The following is a 24,113-nucleotide window of genomic DNA, read 5'->3' as shown; positions in this document are numbered from 1 at the left end:
AAAAAATTCCCGGTTTTGATGCAAAAGTCTGCATAATGACCCGATGTCTTGTAAAAACTACCTGGTTGTGTCGCCAGAAAAACGTTTGTGTAATGTCCCAACGTCTTGTTCAAAATACCTGTTTTTGTTGACATCAAAGTCTGCTGAATGTACCTATGTCCTGTAAAAAAAAAAAAAAAAAACTGGTTTTGTTGCCAGAAAAATTTCCACCAAAGTGTAACGTTGTCGTTTTAAAAATACCGGGTTTTGTCTTAAACAGTCTACTAAATGTCCCGAATTTTCCTTAAAAATACCTTGTGCAGAACTCATTAGTCGTGATGACACTGTTTGTCCTCTAGAGAGCATTGATGAGCTGATTTTTTATTTTTTTGCAGTTTTCAGGAGTGATACCAGGCCCACAGGAAAGTTGCTCAGCTTTGCAAATTGAAAAAAAATCTGCTAAAATCTCCCATTGTCTCATTAAAAATACCCTTTATTTAAACATAAAAACAGCTGTTAAATGTCGCAACATAACGTTAAATAACCTGGTTTTGCTGACAAAATAACATCTGCTAAATGCCCCGATGCGTGTTCAAATATTCACATTTTAGAAGCAGAAATCAGAGAATTTTGGATATATTTCTTAAAATATAACTAAAATCAATTATCAAATTAGCTGCAGATTAATTCAATAGCTGACAACTAATTGATTAATTGTTAAATCATTGCAGCTCTACAGCTGAAATAATTAGTCAATGACTAAATTGACTGAATGCAACCCCTCTTAAAAAACCTGAACTCCCCCTTTAATAATTTCCTTAACTGTTTTTAAGAATAAAACTTACTGTTGCTGTCAGACTTTATCTTTTACTGAAGTAGATAAAAACAGATGTGACTCGTGTAAAAGAAACCGCAGAGACCAGAACATTTTATACAATAACTTTATGTACACTTTTACACTTCATTAACAAAACAGCCATTCTACATAACCAGGATAGTGCTCTGAACGAGGAGGTCTCCGACGTAATGCTTCAACAAAGTGGCTCTGCTCCTTTTTATTTGGTTTGTTATTGCTGTCCATCAGCTCAAACAGTCTCCGCTTCGATCCAGTGTGTGTTGAAGAGTGATGCGCTGCTGTAGAAAAATACTACTGAAATTAAATCTGCTAAACTTTAGAGGCCCCGAGCCTTCAAGTGTCCCGGCGGGAGAGAAATCTACGATCCAAATAGAGAAAAAATATCAAACCGCAAAAACCGAGTTACTCCCTCTTTATCTGAATTCATACAAGGTTGAACTCAACTCTTCCTGCCGAACGCCGGCATATAAAAACATTTCAGTCATGTTTCTTTTTTTTTTTTGTCTTTGAACAAACATTTCTCGTGGTTTCTGATTTGAAAACATTATATATATATATATTTACACCCTTTAGTGAATCTGATTTTGGTTTTCTGTCATTGCCAACAAATAAACAAATGCCCTCCTGTGCTGCGCCGTTCAGCGACCCCAAAGACAGTCGGCAACATCTCGTGTGTGTGTGTGTGTGTGTGTGTGTGTGCATTTTTTGAGTGTGTGTGTGCATCCGCTGTTTTCTTGGCGAATGGCAGGCACAGTTTGTTGTCAGTTGATGCATGACAAAATAAAACCGCACACACAGAACAATCAACAAAACAAAGGCACTCTGGGAAGGATTGGGGCAGCGTGTGTGAGTGTGTGTGTGTGTGTGTATATATGTGTGTTTTCTCGTAATGGCATTCTTGAAATGAAATGGCCCCTCTAATACTTTCAACTACAAAACCTCACACTGGAAAAAATATTCTCCTTCAATTTCCAAAAACTGCAACTTGTTTAACCTCGATGTCACTCTGTGTGTGTGTGTGTGTGTGTATGTGTGTTTGTGGCCTCAAGGTACATGAGGTGGAGGCGGAGGCTGAAGAGAACGCCGTCAACATTCGCCGCCGCTGCTCCGCCACCTCTCGTCGTCATGATGGTCAAAACTTCGTCACATCAGTCAACAGGATCCTCAGACTGAGTCCGTCTGCTCTGCAGTTCAGTCTCCATGGTAACCACACCATCATCATTTCATCAGGTCTGTCAATCATGCTGTAGGGGCGGGGAGGATAAAAAAAAAAAAAAAAAAGAAAAAAAATCCAGAGGTGAAAACGGGGTAAACATTCAGGTATGAGATGGATCCCTCAGCGGGCAGAGAGACAGAGAGCGCCTCCAGCTGCCTCGTCTACCCATAGTTCTTAGGGACGAATCTGGGCGTCTTTTGATTGGTTGCTTTAAAAAAAAAAAAAAAAAAAAACATGATCCGAGATGGGAGTTTCCAGTGGTTATTTCACGCAGAGAAGGCCGCCCACGTTGGCCACAAACTCCTCCAGGCTCTTAAGGAAGGCGACCTTCTGCTTGCGGTCCATGGTGGGCGGCGTGCTGCTGGCCGTCAGCTTGTTGAAGGCGTCGGCCAGCCGCTGGTAGATGACGGCGTCTCTCTGCGAGGAGAGGAGGGTCTCCACCAGCTCCGAGTACTCCACCTGATGGACGTCAAACACACCGTCAACTCAAGGCCAAGAGATTTGATAACAGAAGAAATATTAACAGCTGATTCGTAACAAAAATTCAAGAGTCTCGATGACAAAACAAAGGCGCTCTGGGAAGGATTGCGGCGCCGGCGGCGGCGTGTGCACATGTTAAACATAGTTTGACCACATAATTTGGGTCCTGTCTGTCTTCTCTTAACACCATGCCTGCAGGTTTCTATGGATAATATTTGTTCTATTTTTGTGTAATTATTTGTTTGTTTTTTCCTTCTTTTTTAGCTCAGTTTTAAATTTATTAACACTGTTGAGATTTTATTGCCATTTTTAAGCCCCTGGAGAGCTTTGGGAAATTCTCCCTCACGTTCCCTCTGATCATGTACTGTGAAAAAGAAATGAAATGACACTGTTTATCCACTGGAGAGCAGTGACGAGCTGATTATCTGCTGATTTTTTTACTTTTAAATATACATTTACATTTGTATTTTTACACACTTTTATACTCAGCATACTATACATACTTGATCTCCCACCGCGGATCAATAAAGTATTTCTGATTGTGATTCAGGTGCTGGGCTGTTTGTGTGTTATTGACTCACCTGATGCAGGCACACGAGTGTGTAGAGGGCTTCTCCTGCCGCCACCGTCATCTCTGTGTTGTGTTTTTGCAGGACCAGCATGTCAAACACCAACTGGAGGCACAGAGGACGGAGCATCCGGTGAGATTATTATGACGTGAAACATTACATACAAGTTATTTCTGCAAGAACATGTTCACAGTTTTTGCTTCCTTAAAGAAATAATTTGACTTTTTGGAAAATACACTTATTTGTTAACTTGTGTTGTAGTTTAGAGGGGGGTAATACGTGGGACTATTTCTTGTCCTGGTGCGGTGATTTCTTGGAAAAAGATGAAATTTATTTCCTCCGTCATTGATAATTTTTTAGTTTCTTTGCTGCTTGATGGTTTTTTTTTAGGGTAAATGTGCTTACAAATCTTTAGTTTTAACCCTTTGGGCCCACTTTAATATTAAACACATTCTTATCAATCTGCAGACAAAGTTTGTTTTTTAAAATCGAGCTTTGAAAATAACAACTTTAATATGATTTTCAACTTTCAGTAAGTTAGATTTTTAACCAACATCAGTCCTACTCATAAATATCAAATATTCACTCATTTCCCAAATTTTAACCCCTTTAATGCAATTTTTAAAAATAATCCCACTATGTTTTCAGATAAAACACAAAAAAATAATTATTTTTCAATATACTTCATGCCAAGCAGATATTTTTTAGCAGATATTTTTTTTGATTATCACAGCCTGGAGTATGTCGATGATTTGCAGCAACATTAGTTGTGATGTAAGTGCACCTTGTGGAAATAGCATGTATTTTCTCCACATGCCAAATATGGGAAAAATTACATCATCAGGTGAAAAACAGTAAAAAATAGAAATTTCATGGCAAAAGCCCAGAGTGACACAATCCATGTTTTTCTGCTTTGATGGCTGTGGGATCCAAAACTGCAGTTTGAGTGGGTTTCAATGGCGTATTTTTTGCTTAACAGTATGAATGTAACAATTTTATTTACACAATACATTTTAGACTTCCTGTAGGAGCTGAGCTAAAAATTCCAAGATTAAACAAAAATACACAATCTTGCCAAAATGTATGCCATATGCATGAACACAGCCAAAATTATCAGAAAATGAAGAATGACAGGTGTGTAAAATGCACCAAACAGTCCCTACATTTAAAATAACAATCTCAAATGTGACCTTTTTTGCCAAATTGCATCATTACATTAAATGTTTCATTGTGGTGAACAGGTACGGTTACCTTAAGGAAGTGACGGGTGGCGATGAAGAGAGGCGTGTCCTTCTCCTGGTTTTTAGCACACTGCTCAGCCAGAGGAGACAAAGCCTCCAAACACAGCTGGCTGATCTCAGAGCTCATCCTGAACACAGACGTTAAGGAGAAAAAACTACACGATTCACTATATTTCTGTTTTTTTTTTGTGTCAGATTTGAAGGTTTATTATGATACAGATATGTAAATGTTGTCTCTTTTTTTTTTTGATCCGTTGTGTTTATTTGCATTTTATTGTTTATTTGGTAATTTTGTAATATTGTTATAATCGCTATTTACTTGTTACTTTTTTTGTGCTATTTTAATCCAAATCTGTACAGCACTCTGGGCAGCATGATTGTATAAAAAGTGCTATATTAAAAAAAGTGAAAAAGGCAATTCCATATATAGCAAATGGCACCATTTAATTTAATATTACTTCTCCTTTGAACACGTGCATATTTCTAAGGTTTCAATCTGAATTACTCACATGGGGCCTGTTTTCTGCCCAACATATTGTTTGAGGGCCCCGTTGCAACCGCCCTGCCTGCTCTTTATATTTACGCCCCTGCAACTTTCGGCCCGGTAGAGAGTTTAATACTTTGTGCTCCGGCCACATTTTAGTCGGTCTTAAAAGATATTGAGGCTCGATACTCAGCCAAAAAGTTACTAAATTAGCTTATCAGTGGGCCTGAGTGAATTTGCACGGACATAAACAAACAAATACTGCAGACACGCACGCACGCACGCACACAAAGTGTCAGGATACGAGGTCATTCCCAGCTCCAGGGAGAACATGAGGCTTTTGAAGAGGTCTTCTGGCAGCTGTGGGATCTTTTCTGGAAAGATCTCACAGATGAAGGTGATGAGCTTGTAGTACTGGTTACACAGGGAGGGGAACTGGGAAAACAGCAAGCACAACATCAGCCGGAGATTAAACAACACGTAAAAGATCCAGAAACATGAAACTTGGATTAGGGCTGCAACTAATGATTCCCTATGTTTTTTTTGGGTTGTTTTTTGGACTGCCGATGATGTTTGAACCCACCGCAGTGAGCTTCATCAGGACGTGGGCGGGTCCTCTCTCACCGACAGAAGGGAAACTACTCGCACTACTCGGACAGTTACCCCTCTCGTTAAACTTCTCTTTTAAAAAATTAAATCCCTTCTCATCACACACGCGCACAGAAATTTTTATTCCCTGAAACCCTTCAGATCAGCGCTGAGTTTAGTAAATTAACTTTTAAGGTTTTTTTGCACCAAATAAATGGAACAAGAGGTATTAAAATTAGAACTTAATGCTCAGTCAATTTTCCCTAAATAAACAATGATTGGTGATGATTATATTCATCACTGATTATTCTGTAGATTATTTTTCAAATTAAAAATCTTGTTAAAATATCCTGGAGCCTGACGTGACTTCATCAAGTGTCGTGTTTTGTCCAACCAACAATTCCTGACCCTAAAATATTAAATGTACTATGATTTAAGACCAAGGAAAGCAGCCAATGTTTAGAGTTGAGGAGCTGGAAATACCCTTTTTTTTAAATTGTTGCTTGATATATGATTTTAAACACTGAACTGATGAACTAAATAAACTAAATAGTTGCTGATTAATTTTCGGTCCACCCAATAATCAATGAATTGACTAATAGTTGCAGCACTAGTTTGATTAAACCCAAAATCATCCCTGCTGTGCAGTTTTACCTTGAGCAGGTCCTGAGACATGAGCGGGAGAACGATGTTGACGCCGTAGAGAACCACATCTGCTGCAGAAACGGTCCGACTGGACGCCGGCGTGCCCTGGTCTTGGTTTCGAAACACCTCGTCTAAAAAAAAAAAACACAGCAGTTTAGAAATTTAACTTCAGGCACCACGACTAAGAAGAATTAAAAGTCGTCACTGATTTTCTTCTGTTAGTTGACGTTTAAAGACGGAAACATCGAGCAGGCTCACCGGTGTCGCTGAAGTCGATGAACTCTTTGGAGAGCAGGTTTGTGAGCAGCTCCATGATGAGCAGCAGGTCCTGGTACTGGTCCTCCTCCGCTGTGGCGTCGCCTCGTTTCCTGGTCTGGTTGTTTTTGGAGTAGACCTGCAGCAGCGTCAGACACGCCTCGTACAGCTTCATGGACTTCGTCTGGACGAGGAGACAAAAGACAGAAGGGACAGTTAACATCTCAAACAGCTGCACTGACCTGAAGCCACGAAATTATGAGTTTTCTGACCAAAATCATAATACCGAGCAGCGATGCACCAAAATATCAGCTAAATGTCGGTATCGGCCAAATTTACGTCTTGTTAACTACCATCGACCGATCAGCAAACAAGATCACGTTCACCAACGGCTGATGAGTATCGAGTGAAGATTAATCATAAATAACATTCTCATGATGTGTTCAAATGTAATCTTATTAACTTTTTTTTTAGACAGATGTTTGATAGAGAGATTTGCACAGAGATTTTTATATATAAAACTATAATAAAAAGACTTGAAAGCAGTTATTTTCATAAGATGTTTTGCATGTGAAAGTCGTTTATTTGAAAGTGTTTTAAATGTGTATAATTGAATTTGTGCTCAAAGGTAGCACAATAATGGACTGAATTAATTTAAAACAGTAATTTTTTATATTAAAGACTTTCGTTTCCTCGGCACAAAAACAGGGAACAAATAACAAAAATACAATAAACAACAACAGAAAAAAACATTGGTGTTGGTATCGTCTATCAGCCAAATTGTTATTTTAAACATCACTGTCAGATTAGAATTTCACCATCGGTGCATCCCTGCTTCAAATCATTATTTTCAGGAGCGTTTAAAAAGAGTCACTCACCTCTCCGAGGTAACAGATCTGCTTGTGAGCCACTTCCACAAACACCTCGATGATGAGGTTGATCGTCTCCGGCGTGTTGCTGTAGACCTGAACGAGAAAACAAAAAAACAAGATGGAACGTGAATATAATATTGATATTTATTTATTTTTTCAATTATGTCTTTATCATTTTCAACACTTAACCAGTAACAAACACAAAGTATGATTACACAAAGCAATTAAGGATAACAAAATAAATAAGTGAACTGTTTAAAAGTAAGTAGGCAAGTAAAAAAAAAAATGATAAAAAAGAATAATAATTAATAAAATAAAAAATACATCAATAGATTAACTACGGTCTCGAAACATAAGACTTTTTTCTTTTTTTGTTACATACAGTGTCAGAATAAGTCTGTCTGGCTAGATTGGGATCTTTACAGGATCTTTCATCATAAACTAAAACACGCAGACCAACATTTAAAGGCCTCCTCCATCGTACAGTGGAGAGACATTTTAAGATTCCTCTGAACTGTGAAGAGTTTGTTAACTTTTCCTTTGAGTTACATGTTGCGTATCACATCAGATCTTCAGCTCAGCTCTCACCTCCATGAGGCCGATGCAGCTGGACAGGAAGTCCATGAGGAACGAGAAGAGCGAGGCCACGTTGTCGATCTGCGTCGCCTCTGCGATGCCGCACAGCGCCTCCAATGTGGCGACGATTTCCTGTTTGACGGCTTCCTCCTGGCTGATCTGAGCGAAGTTCTCCTGGTTGATGAGGTTGAGGAAACGCTGCTGCAGAGGGTGAAGCACCTGGACGCACAGAAACAGGAAGTCTCTGGTTCATTTACGGACTGCTGCTTTGACATACGTCTCTAAAAGTCGTCTCCAAACATTTTAAAGTAGCCTGAGAAACAATCAGCGACTATGTTTACTTTATTTTGCAGCTCTGATGGGAGTATTCATGCTTTTTTTATTGCCGTGGACTGTTAAAGCTCTTCTGGCAGGACTGAAAAGACGTAATGGCTTCTGACTGTTTCCAGCCTCAAACTGTGTTATCTGAACTCAGTTATGACAAACTGGAAGGATCAAACTAAATCCAAGCTACTTGAGGATAAAAGTGATTTCTCGGTGCATGTAACGGAGTAAGGAGGAATGTCGAGACGTAACGGAGTAAGTGTTTGATCAGTTGTTGGGTCGATGTCGTCCAGCAGAGCCATCCAAGTTCAGACAAAGCAGCTGCAGGAGCCAACAGCTGCCGTCTCACTCGTAACACCCCCCTCTAATTACTCTGGAGTCATTGTGGCTTTGCACCCCCATTTACTACTGTCAGCCTATTAAGACAAAAGGCCTCCAGGATCACAAAAAGGATCATGTTATACACACGGGAGACAGACTCGATGGGGGAATATTATCGACTGCATCCATCACTCCTCCTCCTCCTCCTCGGATCTGACTGAGTCTGCAGAGCTCTGAGGAAGACGTTTGTATTTCCTAAAAGGACTCTGGTGGAGATTTAATGTCAGCAAAAACTACAGAAACGATCATCTGTTGTATTTATTATTTGATGTAAAACTGCACTTTGGCTGTTTCAAAGGAACATTGCAACTCTGAATTAAATCTTCACACTGGAAGAGAGAGATACACAGTTTTTAAGCACTTAACTTATTATTTACATTAGTGTTATACTAAAGCATGAGACCAGTGAGACTTAACTTTCAGCCCAAGGGCAAAATTTGGCCCCTGATAGGATACTGGGTGGCCCCCCAACCATTTTCTAATTTGCTATAAAAGTGAAGCGTCACATTGGAAATGTTTTTTGGTTTACATAAGGGGCCAGAGTTTTAAAAACAGCATCAAAATAAAGCTTGTTTATCACAAAGAGTGCCAGTGGAGGATCCTCTGCACCGTCCGACAAGAGGTCCGAGAATCCTAGAAATGTCCTAAAGTCCAAGAAACATCCCAAGATCTTAGAAACATCCCTAAAATCCTAGAAATATCCTATAATCCTAGAGATGTCCTAAATTCCTAGAAACTTCCTAAAATCAAAGTAATGTCCTTAAACCCTAGAAATGTCCTGAAGGCCTAAGAATGTCCTAAAATCCCTCACATTGGAAAAGCTGGAACCAGAGTGATTTTGGATTTATTTCCTTAATCGATTATCAAAATAGTTGCCTACAACCTTTTTTATTGATCAGCTTATCATTCCAGCTCCTATTTTTGAAATGTTACACACACACACACACACACACACACATTACCTCCGCCCAGTATTGCTGTTTGGCGTCAGAGTCCATGTGAGCGAAGCCTCCGAGGACCAGAGCTTTCATCAGCGTCCTCTGCACGGAGCTGGACAGCAGGTGGAGCGGCGGGCTGCGGCTGGCAAACTGCTTCGCCAGGTTCCACCAGCTCTCACACTGCACCACGATGTTCGCCCTGAGGAGACAGAGTGTCTGTTAGTCTGTGCTGTGTGAGGATCTGATGTGAACACCCCCAGAAATCTGCAAAAACACCTGCACTTATAGGTGATTTCAGCTAAACTTATTTTCCATTGAAGGACCTTTTGTTGTTTTACAGCCGATATATTCGGCATTACACTGCGCTGCATGTCAGGCTGTGGAAGACACTGAGACCCCTCGTGGAGTGGATCAATTGTGGATGTGGACAGCCCTCAGTACCCTGAGCCCTCAGACTTGCTGCAAAGTCTGCAAGTCAGGGTGTACTGATGGACACTGGATTCAGACCATGAGGCTGTTCAGTATATTTGAGAACTGCTCATTATATTTTAGAAACAAGTAGAAATGCAAGCAGGACCAAGCTTTTTTTGAATTTTGACCCTTATTGCACAATAAAAACGTCCGGATGACTCAGCCTCGGGATAAATCGCTTGGTGCCCATCGCTAAGTGACATCTTTGAATGTCTTGTTTTGTTCGACAAACAATCCAAAACCCAAAGAAATCCAGTTTACAATCATAAAAGACGAAGAAAACAAGAAACTATCTGGAACCAGAGATGCTAAAAACAATTAATTGATTATAAAAAATGGTGCCAACTGATAGATCGTTGCAGCCCTGCTCCGCCTCCGTCCTCACCTCTCCCTCCTCTCCACCAGCGTCACCAGCAGCTCCACGGTATCGTTGGCCAGCTCAGCCTCTGAGCTCCACACCGACAGGTTGTTGATCACCTTCTCCAGAAGATATCCCACAATCCACTGGGCCCCCTCTGTGTCTGCTCCGAACGCTGTGCTCAGAGGGATGCTGATCTGAGGAGACAGGTGGAGCAGAAATGATACAGCGACTGCTGACGATGATTTCTACACGTATGAGGTTACGCGGATGTTTGTCATCTCAAACCTGCTCGTAGAGCTTCTCGTCCACCAGCAGGTACGTCTTCGCCCAGCGTCTGAGGAACCACACGATGTCTTTTCCCATCTGTGGGCTCAGCAGCTCCGTCAGACTCGCCCTTGTTGCCCTGGACTCGACCTCTGACGTCCGCAACACCGCTGACAGCAACCTGAGACAGAAGAACATGAGAGTTGTTGGATTTAATCCACCGAAACCCGGATCACTTTTCTTGTGCTGCATTCAGACACCTTATTCACTTATTCATGTATTTAAAACTTTGAACCCTGAGCAAAATGGTTTGATTTCTTTTAAAAAGCTGGCTGAAAAGGCAATAAGCAACTTTGCAAGAGATGTCCTGCAAATTGCAAAAATTAGGAAAAGAAAAAGACCTGAAAATTAGTTTTAAAAGAGAGAGTTAGAAATTTATTAGAAGAAAATAATAAGAAAACAGGGGAAAATGTCTGGAAACTATATTCATAATTATTATTATTCATTGTAACCCGGATCTCTACTGCTATTATTACAATTATTATTATTATTATCAATTTACCTTCAGTTTTTTTTATTTATTTTTTAACATTTTTTCTTTTCTTTTCTTTTCTTTGCTTTTCTTTACTTTTCTTGCCAAATTTTCAGGTAATTTTCTTGTAGCTACTAACTTGAAATGTCTTTCTGTGTTTTTGAAAGAAATTCAGGCAACTGCTCAGATTTCAAAGGGTTAAATACAGGAGAAGAGATAACAGATAAGGCCAAAGAATAGAAAAATGAAAGGCTAGGCGACTAAATAAAACAGTGAAAAGGCATGAGAACAGGAGGGCGAGTAGTTAAGAGAAGAGGAGAGAAACACAGAGACTGAAATGGAATAACGATACAAACAAGGTCAAATCAGGAATAGCTCAGCAGAGAGCGTATGAAAAGGAGCAGCTTTTTATTTAAGCACATAAAGGTATTTATATTGTTCTGGCCTCGACATCACAGAGAGCACAATCGTCAGGTAGAGAGAAGTAGAGAAAAGTAACCTTTGATGTTATATCCAAGATATCTATGTTGCAAAGATTTCCACTGTTAAGCAGCCAGGACGTTGAGCCTGCCGGAGTTGATGATACAGCTTTGACGTTACAGTCTTAATGTGTAAGAAATATAGCGATGGCAGAAGCTCCACCATCACAAGCAGCTCCCGGAAAGAAACAACGTTCCACGGCAAGAAAAGAAGCGACGCGAGAAGAAGCAAAACTAGAGTAAATATTGATGTAGCCTCCAAACACTGGAGACAGATCTTGGCGAGTAAAAAGATGCGGTTTGATGCTGAACTAGCGACGTTTCTTTTAGCCTTTACCAAAACATATCTTTAGTGTCACAAATTACAACACAAACTATAAACTATAGACTTACAGTTCAGCGTAAACTTTTCAAATGGCGTGATGCGACTGTTTTCTTGCTACTGTGGCGTTGCTGAAACTGTAAAGTAACTATACACAAATGTGAAGATCATAAGATAGCAACCTAATTTTGACCGGCTGTATTCTTGCTCTGCTGTCAGTTATGAGTTGCCTTTATTTATGACTGATGACTAATAGTGGTTTCTATGGACGCAGTAGTAGACCGAGGTAAAAGGATGAAATACTGACCCCTATTCGGTGGCTGGAAATTACAAATATCTCCTTTAATAGGAACTGACAATTGAATCTTACATTAAAGTATAAAAAATATTTTTGTATGCTGTCAATTATAGTTCTTAGAAAGAAAATCTGAATCAGCAGCTGAGACTTTGGAAATTGGCCAGGAGAATCAGTGCATTTGTAACACACACACACACACACACACACACACACACACACACACACACAGACAGAGGACAGAGGGCTTAAAGGAGCTTATGGGTCCGCCTCCCTCCGTCGAGAACAGTGCACAGTTTCACATTGTTTGCAGAAAACAAAACCACGTTGACATTTACGAGGCCGGGGTCGGACGCTCGCTGATAGGAAACCTGACGCCGCCGGCCACTCGTCTCTGCAATCCTCTGTCATTGCCGTCACCCCCCCCACACACACACACGCACGCACATGCACATTTTGGACACACACTCATCGACATAATGAACAATCTAGAAAACACAGGGGCTCAACGACCTTCAACAGACAATGTCACTGGCTGCTGTGACTATCTATTGTCGTCACTGTGATTATCTACGCACACACACGCCTGCATCCAATGTGACTGCCAACATCCCTGAACCGCACAACGTTTCTGACACCACCGTCACATTCTGTCGGCTGCACAATTAATTGTTGTTGAAAAGATAAATCCCGTCTGATAACAGCAGCTAGATTCGCTCTGCATCCCTGAGTCCATTTCATTATGATGTCAGTGTATTTTTATCGGCATCATTTCGTACTCATGTTCAGCTGACACACACACACACACACACACACACACACACACAAACACACACAAACACACACGGCATGAGAAAAACTTTGACTCAACACAGTAGCAGACCAGCGTGCACTGTAGCAACAAGAGGTTTTAAAATAATCACACACACATTTTTTTTCTGCTCTTACAGAGAGAAAACGCTGCCAGAACATTCAGTCTGAAAGTTTGAAATCTCAGCCCTTTGAGAAAAAACGTTCAATAATTTTTATTGATCAACAACTCCTTCGACGTCCCTGCGGATACATTTTTGTCATTTTGAGCTGGGACACAGAAGAAAATGTCAAACTGCAGCAGCAAATTCAGTCAGTCCGATTCAGTGCTGATATTAAAACTGTTTTTAAAATAGAAATGTAGGCTCTGATTCAAACCTGCAGCTCATCTGCACCTGGTCTTCTCCTTGTTTACCAAAGTACAAGAGCGGGCAGTGGTGGGGCGTCTGCAACTAGTGACTATTTCATTGCTGTTAAATCTGTTTATTTTTTCCCGATTTATCAATCAGTTGTTTGGTCTCTAAAATTTAAGAAAAATGTGGAAGATGTTGAGCAGTGTTCGTCAAATGTCTTTCTTTGTCCACAATCCAAAAATGTTCAGTTTACTGTCACAGAAGAGTAAAGAAACCAAAAAATATTCACATTTATGAAGCTGGAATCAGAGAATATTGACCCTTCTTCTTTACAGACTTATTCAACCTGATGAATTAACTATCAATTTAATTTACAACTACTTTCAAAGTTGATGACTGTCATATTACAATAAATCTCCTGCAATTTTTTATCAATTGATTATTAATTTAATATATAACATTTCAGAAAATAGTGAAAAAAAAACCTCACCATTGTCAAGAACCCAAGCTGACATTTTGAAATATTTTTTTTGTCTGACAAACAATTATTTAAAAAGATATTAAATTTACAATGATATGACAAGTCATCAGTATTGATAAATGAAGTTGGCAATTTATGTAAAATATTTTTTTTCTCAGGAGCTTAACAGAGTGTCAGTGTTGGATCCACAATTTTGGTTTAATCACTTTAAAACAGGTCAAAATCTCATTATAAATCAACAGAAAATGAATATTTCACAATTTTGATAAATGTTAATAATCATTTAAGTAATTCAACAAACTAAAATAATCAAACATTCAATATTTCCAGCTTCTCATATGTGTGTCTACTTGTTCCAGTTTTATAACATTTATAAGTGGAATATTTTTTAGTTTTAGGCTGTTTTTTAGAGAAAATTTTCTGGCATTTTAAATAATAATAATAAAAACAAAAACAAAAATAATAATGAAAATAACTTCCATCTGCAGTCCTACTTCTTTTTGGTTTAAGAGTTATATTAAGAGGATACAAAAACCCACTTTAATTTTTATTCCCTGTGAGGTCAGACTGTCTCATTAGGGCAGGACGCTCAGATTCAAGAGTTGGAGAGACATAAACCTCCACGTTGATGTTAAAGTGAGCTCATGGTATAGCAGTGACACTTTTATTAAGCCGTGTTTTATCATGTGCATGTTCAAGCGTTTGTCGAGCCGAGACAAATGAAGTGGAGGTCGGCCTGAAACCCACATTAAACCAAACCACGGTGAGAGCCTCTTTCTTTGTGTTTTACTGGCTGAACATTCAGATGGTGTTTGGGTGTGAATGTGAAGAGACTGACCACCTATAAGCTTTATGGGACAATAACTGGGACAACACTTCGAGGGACGGCCAGCCTCGCAGAGAGAGGAAGTCTATTCTGGTAGAGTTTTATGGAGGTCTGGCTGGTAAAATGAGATGTCACATGCGAGGACTGCTGGACACAAAGACGTGTCATCAGTCGTCTCTGACAGTTTCTCTGGTCCTGGAGTCGGCTTTAGTGTCAGAAACACTTCTCAAACATGAGATGCACGCCCTCTCTTCGCCGATGCTTTGCTTTACATTCCCTCTGTTAAAAAATTTAAACCTGAGACCTGCATCCACAAAGTCTTTGTGTGGTTCACAGAAAAAAACTACTGTTTTTTTATGTCAAATTCCTCTCACTTAAACCTAGACATATTTTGTTCTTCTTAGCTTGGAGATTCAAGCTGTCGACCTTCCAGTACTGACAAAAAATCATGAAGAAACATTGCCCTTAAAACATGCTTTTTTTGGCACCATGCAAAAAAAAAAAACAACTTAACAGTTCCTGCACCTGACAAACTTTTGTATTTGTTCATATGCATCATTAAATGGCAAAAAAACAAAAGAAGAATTAAAAACTAAATTTCTGAAAGAAACTGAGACTAAAGGCAGCTTTAGAAATGTGGGATTTCCAACATGACATTTAATATTTAAAAATTACCTTGGTTTCTTTTGCCAAAATGTGAACCAGTTCATACTTCTTTTAAAATGTTCCCATTTCTAAATTTACATTTTTTTCTGTTCTTTCGAGTATCCATGTAAGAGTCTTCATGTCAAAGTGTTTTGGTAGAGGACAATATAATAGTAGGGCTGACACCTGAAAGTCGGAGGTTCCAATAATCAGTCTGAAACCCGCTCAGTCGACTGAAATTGCAGTCGACTGAAATTGCAGTCGACTGAAATTGCAGTCGACTGAGCAGTCTAGCAGTCTTTTTTTTCCTGTGCAGTGAACTTTTGGGGACATTTTGGTCGTCAGACTTTCTGCAGAGTGAGCGCTCTTGAGTTTCATGCTACTCTTTGATACACGGAGCTGCAGGCATGCAGGCAGTGCAGCTTAATACGATATAGTCTCTGGCTTCTGTTAGGTATCTAGAGCCTGCAAAAAATGTTGCACATTTGTGACCCGTCATTAACACCATTAGCTTGGTTACTAAATTACACGAATGAAGCTGTAACACTGAATGTCCTTCTGAGTCTGACTAAACTTTAAAACTTTTGTACAGAAAACAAAACATATCGTCGAATATTCGTATTGAACAGCCAAATCCAATTCAACTGCCATCATTTTGACTTACATCGTTTAATCCTAAGGGATATTCTTATTTTTTGTATGCCACACGAGCACTATGCAAAATAATAAATTAAAAGGGTTACGACCATCCGAGATAAAACGTACCTGATGACTGAGTCTGTGCGGTTGCAGCCCGGTATGGACGAGGCCTTCTCCCCCGGCGAGCCGAGGATCTGCAGCGTCGTGTTGATGTCCACTTCTGTCGAGTGTTTGATGGAGAACTCCATCACCTCTGAGGGGATCAGCGGGGTTTCACCCTGAGGGTCATCTGCTAATAAATACCCTAGAGGACGCACAAGAAAAAAAAAAAACAGCTTCTTAAAAAGACGAGAGAAGTGATCTAAAATGATCAGTTGATAAACAGAAACACAGTTAATCTGCGACAATTTTTATAATAAATTGTCAGAATTTTAAAAATTTTCTATTCCCACTTTGTCATGTTTGACTGTTTTCATAGTCTTATACCACAGTAAATTAAATATGTTCGGGTTTTAGGATGAAAAGCAATCCTGTCAACATCAGCTCTGGAAAACTGTTAGAGACATTTTTCTCTATTTTTAAAAATTTTATGGATCAAATTACGAAAGGTTTTGATTAGTTTATAAAAAAAATAATCGTTGGTTGCTGCTATCGTGTCAAAATAAAATAAAATGCAAAAACATTTCTGGCTCTTTCAGCATGAAGTTACAATAACTTAACTTCTCTCAGTGGTAGTGTTTTGTTGTACTCCACCATATCTCTTGAAAATTAAAAATACAGATTTCATCTTTATAGGCAGCTCTGTTTGGCCCAGCCAGCCTGAATGGGAAGTTTATGGTGAGGAGGAGACGGCAGTGCTGCTCCGGACGCCTTTAACGACGCTGATTCAGTCGATATTTCACTGAGACAAACCCACAGAGCCGGGTGGAGCTCTGTTCTTCTGTCTTTTTTACAAATAAAGTCAGTAAAGTGAAATAAACTGTGCTGGAAAAGTAATTTATGAACACTATAAAAAAGCCATCTAGTATTGTAATAGAACATATGTTTTCTTCAAAGTGCCTTCAGTACAGTGCTGTGTGTGCATTTGTTTTTAACCCTTTGAAAACATGAGAAAATCAGTTTGATTACTGTCAAAAACATGGGGAGAAGGCACTGATCAACTTAACAAGACATGGCCCAAAAATTCATAAGAAATTAGCAACAGGAAAATTGCCTGAAAATAAGAAAAACAAAAACAAAAAAATCCATAAAAAAACAAAAACAAGAAAATGGCCCTGAAAAAAAAGTTTAAAATATATACTTTTTTCCTGTAAAATGTATTCCTTTTTTATTCTCTAAATAATATTCAGGTAATTATCATGTCATCGTTTCAACCACCCTTTAAATATTTATACTGTACATACTACATATTTTTGGGCCCTGTTATAATTGACTACAACTTGTTTCAATTTCTATTTATAAATAGTAAAATATGTTTTTTTTTTGGAAAGATGAGTGCTTAATTACTTTTTTTCCAGTAACTAATAAGTCATTTTACTGTAAATATTCCTCTCTCTGTGTACTTTCTACAATAAATGTAATTTGAATTGCACATTTAAAAAAAGCACACATCTACTCCATGTCTTGACCGTGATGACATTAACTATTAATGCACAATCAAAACTTGAGTATACAGACAGAAACATTAAGGTATGAAGAGAACAATGATCCAAATAACTTATCAGGAGATCAGACAACACCAGATCTTATGTTTTAAGAATAAAAAGACACAAAGAAACAGAGCATCCTGTCCCGCAGCTGACCTGAGACCAGTATGAGCCAGTGGATGTCCTCATAGAGGTCGTCCAGGACTTTTCGGTCCATTGATCCGGGGTCAGATGTGGCCATGAGGTGCTGCTGCGTCCTCTGGAGCTGACCGTGCAGCCGTGTCACGCGGTCCTCCAGGAGGCTGCAGGGTGACGTCACAATACAAATGTCAACATGGTAAAAACGATCAGAGTCTGCTGCTGTTTAAAGTCGCAGTCATGTTTACAATAAATCTAAAAATGAATTTAGAACCAAACAAAACATCAATCAGAAAATTAAGCCTTCGTGTGAAAAAAACTGAGGAATAAATTATTCTATTTTGTGATGTATTTTCTAAGTATAGATACAAAAATTTAAAACTATCTTTAAACATAATAAATTCACAAATTCTGTTTTCTTAAGGTGCCTGATGGAAAGTTCACAGCAGGAGACAATATGAGGTACTTGGTTAAGTTTTCACCTTGTGAGCAGAGGGATACAGTGGTCAGCAGCCACACGTCCCAGCATGCCGATACTGGACAGCTGATCTGAGAACAGCTCTCTGTCGTCTTCCTGCAGCTCGTTGATCTCTTCTTCTTCATGAGACGATATGCCGTTCACTGACTGTGGGGTGAGAGGGTCAGCGTGTGTTCAAGGTTTTATGAATTGCAAAGAGAAAGTGACCAAATATACTGAATAAAACTACATGAAGCTATAAAACACCCAAAGAAAGAATGCATGAATATTCACTATTAGGTATGAGAAGATCAATTATTATAATTCTGAAATTAGCTAACCATTATGTTGATTTAATATTTTAATATTCCATAATTAATTAATTAATATTATTATTTCTTTAATATTCCACACATTGGCACAAAATGCACTTTTCAAAATCAAGCTTTAAATAATATTATACATGAATATGATTTTGTACTTTCATTTAGTTTATTTTTTTAAACCAACATCAGTCTTAATCATAAAAAATTAAATACTTAATTTTCAGAATTTGAACCAGCTTTTTGTCATAATCCCACTTTGTTTTTAGATAAAAAAAAATAAAAATAAAAATGTGGTTGTTTTTTTCAATAAACCTCCTGATAAGTAGATTTTGCTTTAAAGAGTATGAAGAGTATAGTAGAGTATGAATATAACAATTTTGTTTTTACAGTGTATTTCAGACTTATTGTGGGAGCTGAGCTGGAAATTCATAGATTAAACAAAAATACATAATCTTGCCAAAATCATATGCCATATGCATGAACACAGCCAACATTATCAAAAAGTGACAAAGAATAAAAAGTGCATAAAATGCCTCAAACAGTCTTAAAGCTTAAGTTAATTGTTTCAAATCACTTTCTTCGTGAAGTGAAATGCAGCTTCAGAGTCTCACCAGGTTCCGGGTGCCGTCAGGAGCAGCTAAGTGACACTGGATGTACGAGTTGAAGACCTGGATCGCCGGCTGGACGAAGCAGCCGCGAGGAAAATGCTCCTCGTCCTGGACGAGTGTCAACCACGACTCCAGCAGCTTGTCGTACGCCTCCATGTAAACCATGTCGTCCTTATCCAGCTGAGAGCAGAGACAAAGAGCAAGTGGATGTCAGTCAAAGAATGACGAATAACGATTTAATAGTGATAATAATAATAAATATAATATGAGAGTATTATAATCCCTGGGCTTTGCTCTTGTTAATAACCAAAAGACAAATCAGTGAAACGCATTGAAGTCAAAATGTGTCATAATTTTGGTCACTGCTCCAAAACAGTCTAGCCTACAATGTGACATGAAAAAGGATTTAAATATTGCAGAAGATGAGGACTTTTTCTTTTTTAAACATTTAAAATCATGTTTACTGCATATCACTTTTTTTTTAATAAAACAACATTCCGATAAACAAACATTGGATGAACAACATCTCCAAAATCTGTAATAAATTTAAGGTGCTCACAAAATAATTTAACAGGAGAGGGAATGAAAAATGACATTTGTGCTTCATAAAGTTCATAATGTATTTTTTTTAGAATTATCTCTTAATCTGCTTTTTTTCCTTTTCAATTTTACTTCTTTAAAAATGTAAAAATAAGAAATAAAAATAAAGTAGAGAAAGAACCTGAATTCCTCAGCCGTGTTTATCACTTCAGGTTATTTGAGAAGATTTGAATTTTTCGGTTTGTTTTACAGTCAGTTCAAGACTTTCTGGGGTGCAACAATTTTATAGTAAATAAAACAAGCTTTCATTTTTAAGTACTTTTTGAAGTTTTTTTTAACATCAATTTTATCCCTGGTGTTTACTTTATTTTATTTTAATATTACAAGTTTCATTTATTTAGTTTTAACATTTTATTGATAGATTATTATAATTTTTGGTCTTCCAAAATTGTATTTATTGTAAAAAAACATTTTGGGCTTTGCTGTTTTAAGTGTTTAACTTCAAGCTCTGTTGGCTTTTGTTTGTATGAAAGGTTTTATATAAATGAGTAAAGTTGAGTTACGACCAACAGCGTCAAGCAGAAATTGTTTCTATTTCAGGGGTCGGGAGCCAAAAAGTTTGGGAACCACTGATTTAAGAAAAAGGGATGTTAAGTTGTCACAATGTTGACAAACGTTGTATTTTGGAGACTCCACATAAAAACTGCTTGTGATCTGGGAACAAAAGCTTTAAATTGAATCTTTTAGGTAACAAACAATGTGACTGAATTGATCAGAGATGATTATATTTCTGAGAGGAAGGAAAATGAAGGTGTTATTACTCACCACCTCCTCGAGGGCGGCGCTGCGTCCAAACGAGCAGGTGAGCAGCGTGAGGCAGTTGATGAAGGAGGTGAAGAGGTCGCTGGGCAGCGCCGTTAGAGTACTTCGAGGGAACATGGTGATCAGATTGGAAATTATATTGGAGATGCCCACCGCTTCTGAATCCTCAATTTCAATCCTGAAAACACAGATAATAACACGGTAAGTAAAGATAAGCTCCACATGCTTTATTCAGTAGACTTTAAAAAAAAAAAAAAATCAATAAAATCACGGATGCTGCTGGGCGAAACACGGTGACAAATTTAATGAAAACTCAGTGCAGCATGTACTCTCAAAAAGTGTAAAAAAAAAAAAAAAAAAAACTCAATCAACCACTGGCATTATTTGATGCAGTAAGTAAGTACATTTACTCAAGTACTGCCCTTGAGTACAATTTTTATATACTTTGCCACCTTGAAATTAAAAAGTTTCTATGTTCTGTGTCCAATGAGCAAAAAATTATATAAATCTTTTTGTTTTCTAAAAAAAACATCCAAAAATGCACACACACAAAAAACCCCACCTTGCATAATGTCAAAACATTGTCACACAATATGAACATATGAACAACACAATTTTGACAAAAATGTCACATATATCCTTTTAATTCTAAGGTGATGCATTTTAAGCTCCTTTATACTTTGACTCATCTACATGTCAGAGGAAATATTCTATACTGCACTGCATTTATCTAAAACATACAGTTAGTAGTTACAGGAGCAAAAAAAACACAGAATATGATGCAACACTTTACTACTAAATTACCAAGCAGTATACAGTATCAAGTATCTAAAACTGGATCCACGCTGCAGAACTTTATTGAAATGCTCTTACATCAATTTATCAATGATTGAAAAGAGAAAAAAATAATATTTTAACACCTTGAAAGGGGCAAGTCTGCATAATAAGTACTCTTACATTTGATACTTGTAGTAAATTTTGCTGATAATACTCCTGCACTTTAAGTTAAGTGACATTTTGAATTAAGAATGTTTACTTTTAATGGATTATTTTTAGGTAAGGGTATTTTTTAGGAATCCGAGCACTTCTTCCACCACTGGTTCAGTGGTACAAAATCAATCTCCTCCTCTGGACAGAAAAGGTTAAACTGCTCTTTTCTCGAGGCTCTGGCCCGATGAAGGACAGTTTCCACTCTGCAGGGTGAGGCTGAGGCTAAACTGGGGTCACTTTCCAGTTTACCCGCTGGTGACTGAGGTTTTGGAAACAGGCATGAAAATTGATCCTTAACCAAAAACTCGTGGGCAACTTGACCCCTGAGCACTTTTCCACAGCTGCATCTGAGGTTATATTTATGGTATTTCTGCCTCGTAGTACTGTACACAAAGTACATGATGATATACAGAATGGCTGTAATTACACATCTTGTTTTAAGGAGGCTTTTATCATCAGATCGCACCATGAAGAGTGAAGTGACATGTGTGGACACGCTAAAATCATATTTGGCTGCAAGTCGTTGAATTTCAAAAACAGATATGAAAGTGGCTTGTAATCGAAATTCTATACCATCTAGACAAATCGACCACAGTGTCTGTACAATCAATGCCGAGAGATACTGAAGGGTCACGAGAGGAAGAAATGTAGACGCGATTTTCAAACAATTAAAAGCTGAAAGTTAACAAAGAGCATTTCATCAGCGTCAGCTTTTGTTTTTCTGACGCGTCAATATCACAAATATTTGTATCAAATAAAGATCGAACTAAAAACAAAATATCATACAAATATCTATTAAGTTTTTGATCACAAATCACAATCTCGTTGTCTTAACGTGGTATTTCAGAGGTATATTTGACTATTTTTGTTCATTTTTTAGTAGTAAAAAATGCTTAAATTCAGCACAAAATCTGTGTAACTACTGGTTAGGGTTAGGGTTAGGGTTAATTGCTGCAACAACTTATGAGACATAATTGAGGTGGGGGAATGACCATCACATACTTCCATTGTAACGTCTGAAGACGGCATCTAACCAAAACAAAATGTTTTTAGATATTTATGACTATAAAAACTTGACACAGGGCTGAGCTGCACTTCAAATTAATCCTCAGCCTAACAGCTTTCACATGATGTATATCACTTTATTATGGCATATAATGTTGACCTGCTGTCTCCCCATAAAAATCCCCTGCCCTCCTTAAAAAAGGAGACAAAAATGGGTCTATGGTGGGTGGGCGGGGGTGGCAAAGGTTTAGAGATCAAAGACTAAACTGCCTTTTTACTGACGCTCAAGGAAAAGTCCCTCATCTAAAACCATTCCATGAAAACCAACACTACTCCTGAACTTTTCTGTATATTTTTGTCATGTTTCTGTTGCCCTTGCTGCACCAAAAAAAGCAAAAAGTCTTAACGCTGTGTTTGTGTCTGAGCCGACACACCTCTCTCCCACAGGCAGCCGGAGAGGAACACTGTGTGTGAGAGGCCTCGCTAACCCCTATCAGATGGAGTTAAATTGCGAGCAGAACTGTTCAATCATTGCAGATCGGCCATCCCTCTCTGCATGGTTTTCCGATGAGGCAATTGGAAAAAAGCTCCAAGAATAGGTGATTACAGACGGAGCAGGAGAGGAGGGAAGAGAGAGGGAGGGCGGGAGAGACAGCCTGCGAGAGAAAAGAGAGAGACCCCTACTCACTGGATCACATGATCTGACAAGCTGCTGTGTGTCTCAGTTATTTATACTTTATATGTGAGTGTGGCCCCTTAATTCAGATCAGAACCGCTGTGACTGCAGACACACCCACAAAAAAAACTGAAAATACTCACTCTAGATGATCATCTCTCTAACACAGAGTTCCCATGAACACCACAATTTCTGTTAAAAAATACTCTCTTATAACATTTTTTCCTTTATGTAACACACAAAGTGACAAGACAAATGTCAAGTAATGATTTAACCAGAATTACCGCCTTACAGTCGTATGCCTCCACTAACTAAGCGACAGTTTACATCCATGTGTGTCCACGCTCGTGTAGCCACACAGTGCTTCAAACGTAAATGTTGCTGCAAAGAAGCGACAAACTCTAAAATATGGATCCCTCACACACATTTTCCACCCGGCAGCACAGATCTATACAGCGCAGTATTAAGGTGGACACCCGCGATTAGTGCCACTGATTCAAAATCGGACCAAATGTCTCCTCTTTTTTTCTGGAGTAACGTTCAGAAAAATTACGATTCTGCAGTCAAATGATCAATTCTTGAATTATAGCCAAAAAAAATTCTTGTGAGGTCACAGTGACCTTAGACAGATTAAATCATCTTTTCTTCCTGCCTTTTATTCCTAAAGCAACATCGATTCTTAGCTAATCGATTGGTCGATCAACACAAAATCAATAGCCAACTTTTTTTGATAACTGATTCATCTTTGTCTTTTTTTCCAAGCAAAAACACAGACTACACTCTGGTTAAAACTACTCATACTTGCAGATTTGCCATTTCTCTATCTCTGTGTTTCTCTGTATTTCTCTGTGTTAACATGTATTTTTTTGCATTTTATTTTTTTTTCCCTGTTTTTTTTGTGATTTTATGTGTAAAGCACATTGTAATGTTGGTTTTGATAAGTGCTATAAAAATAAACTTTATTATTATTATTATTATTATTATATTTTATAACATAATAAGCTAAATATCCTTGTGATTTGG

General features: G+C 38.3%; 1 protein-coding gene across 2 annotated transcripts in view; it reads right to left on the bottom strand.

Annotated features, from left to right (window-relative positions):
- Positions 1-906: 906 nt before the first annotated feature.
- The window catches only part of xpo4 (exportin 4), a 42,071-nt gene continuing 18,864 nt past the window's right edge, over positions 907-24,113 (bottom strand). For both annotated transcript variants that reach the window (XM_042495058.1, XM_042495059.1), the window contains exons 3-18: positions 20,423-20,597; positions 19,061-19,237; positions 18,149-18,291; positions 17,685-17,830; positions 16,009-16,186; positions 10,522-10,681; positions 10,261-10,430; positions 9,429-9,603; positions 7,774-7,980; positions 7,192-7,278; positions 6,317-6,497; positions 6,068-6,189; positions 5,130-5,260; positions 4,352-4,469; positions 3,113-3,205; positions 907-2,510 (exon numbers count right to left, since the gene is read on the bottom strand). In XM_042495058.1, coding sequence (XP_042350992.1) covers positions 2,313-2,510; positions 3,113-3,205; positions 4,352-4,469; positions 5,130-5,260; positions 6,068-6,189; positions 6,317-6,497; positions 7,192-7,278; positions 7,774-7,980; positions 9,429-9,603; positions 10,261-10,430; positions 10,522-10,681; positions 16,009-16,186; positions 17,685-17,830; positions 18,149-18,291; positions 19,061-19,237; positions 20,423-20,597 — 2,461 coding nt within the window. In that variant the 3' untranslated portion in view covers positions 907-2,312. The remainder of the gene's footprint in view (positions 2,511-3,112; positions 3,206-4,351; positions 4,470-5,129; positions 5,261-6,067; positions 6,190-6,316; positions 6,498-7,191; positions 7,279-7,773; positions 7,981-9,428; positions 9,604-10,260; positions 10,431-10,521; positions 10,682-16,008; positions 16,187-17,684; positions 17,831-18,148; positions 18,292-19,060; positions 19,238-20,422; positions 20,598-24,113) is intronic.

Source organism: Plectropomus leopardus, chromosome 10 (assembly GCF_008729295.1).
Source record: "Plectropomus leopardus isolate mb chromosome 10, YSFRI_Pleo_2.0, whole genome shotgun sequence".
Lineage (NCBI taxonomy): Eukaryota > Metazoa > Chordata > Actinopteri > Perciformes > Serranidae > Plectropomus > Plectropomus leopardus.
This window is presented reverse-complemented; position numbering and strand designations above follow the sequence as displayed.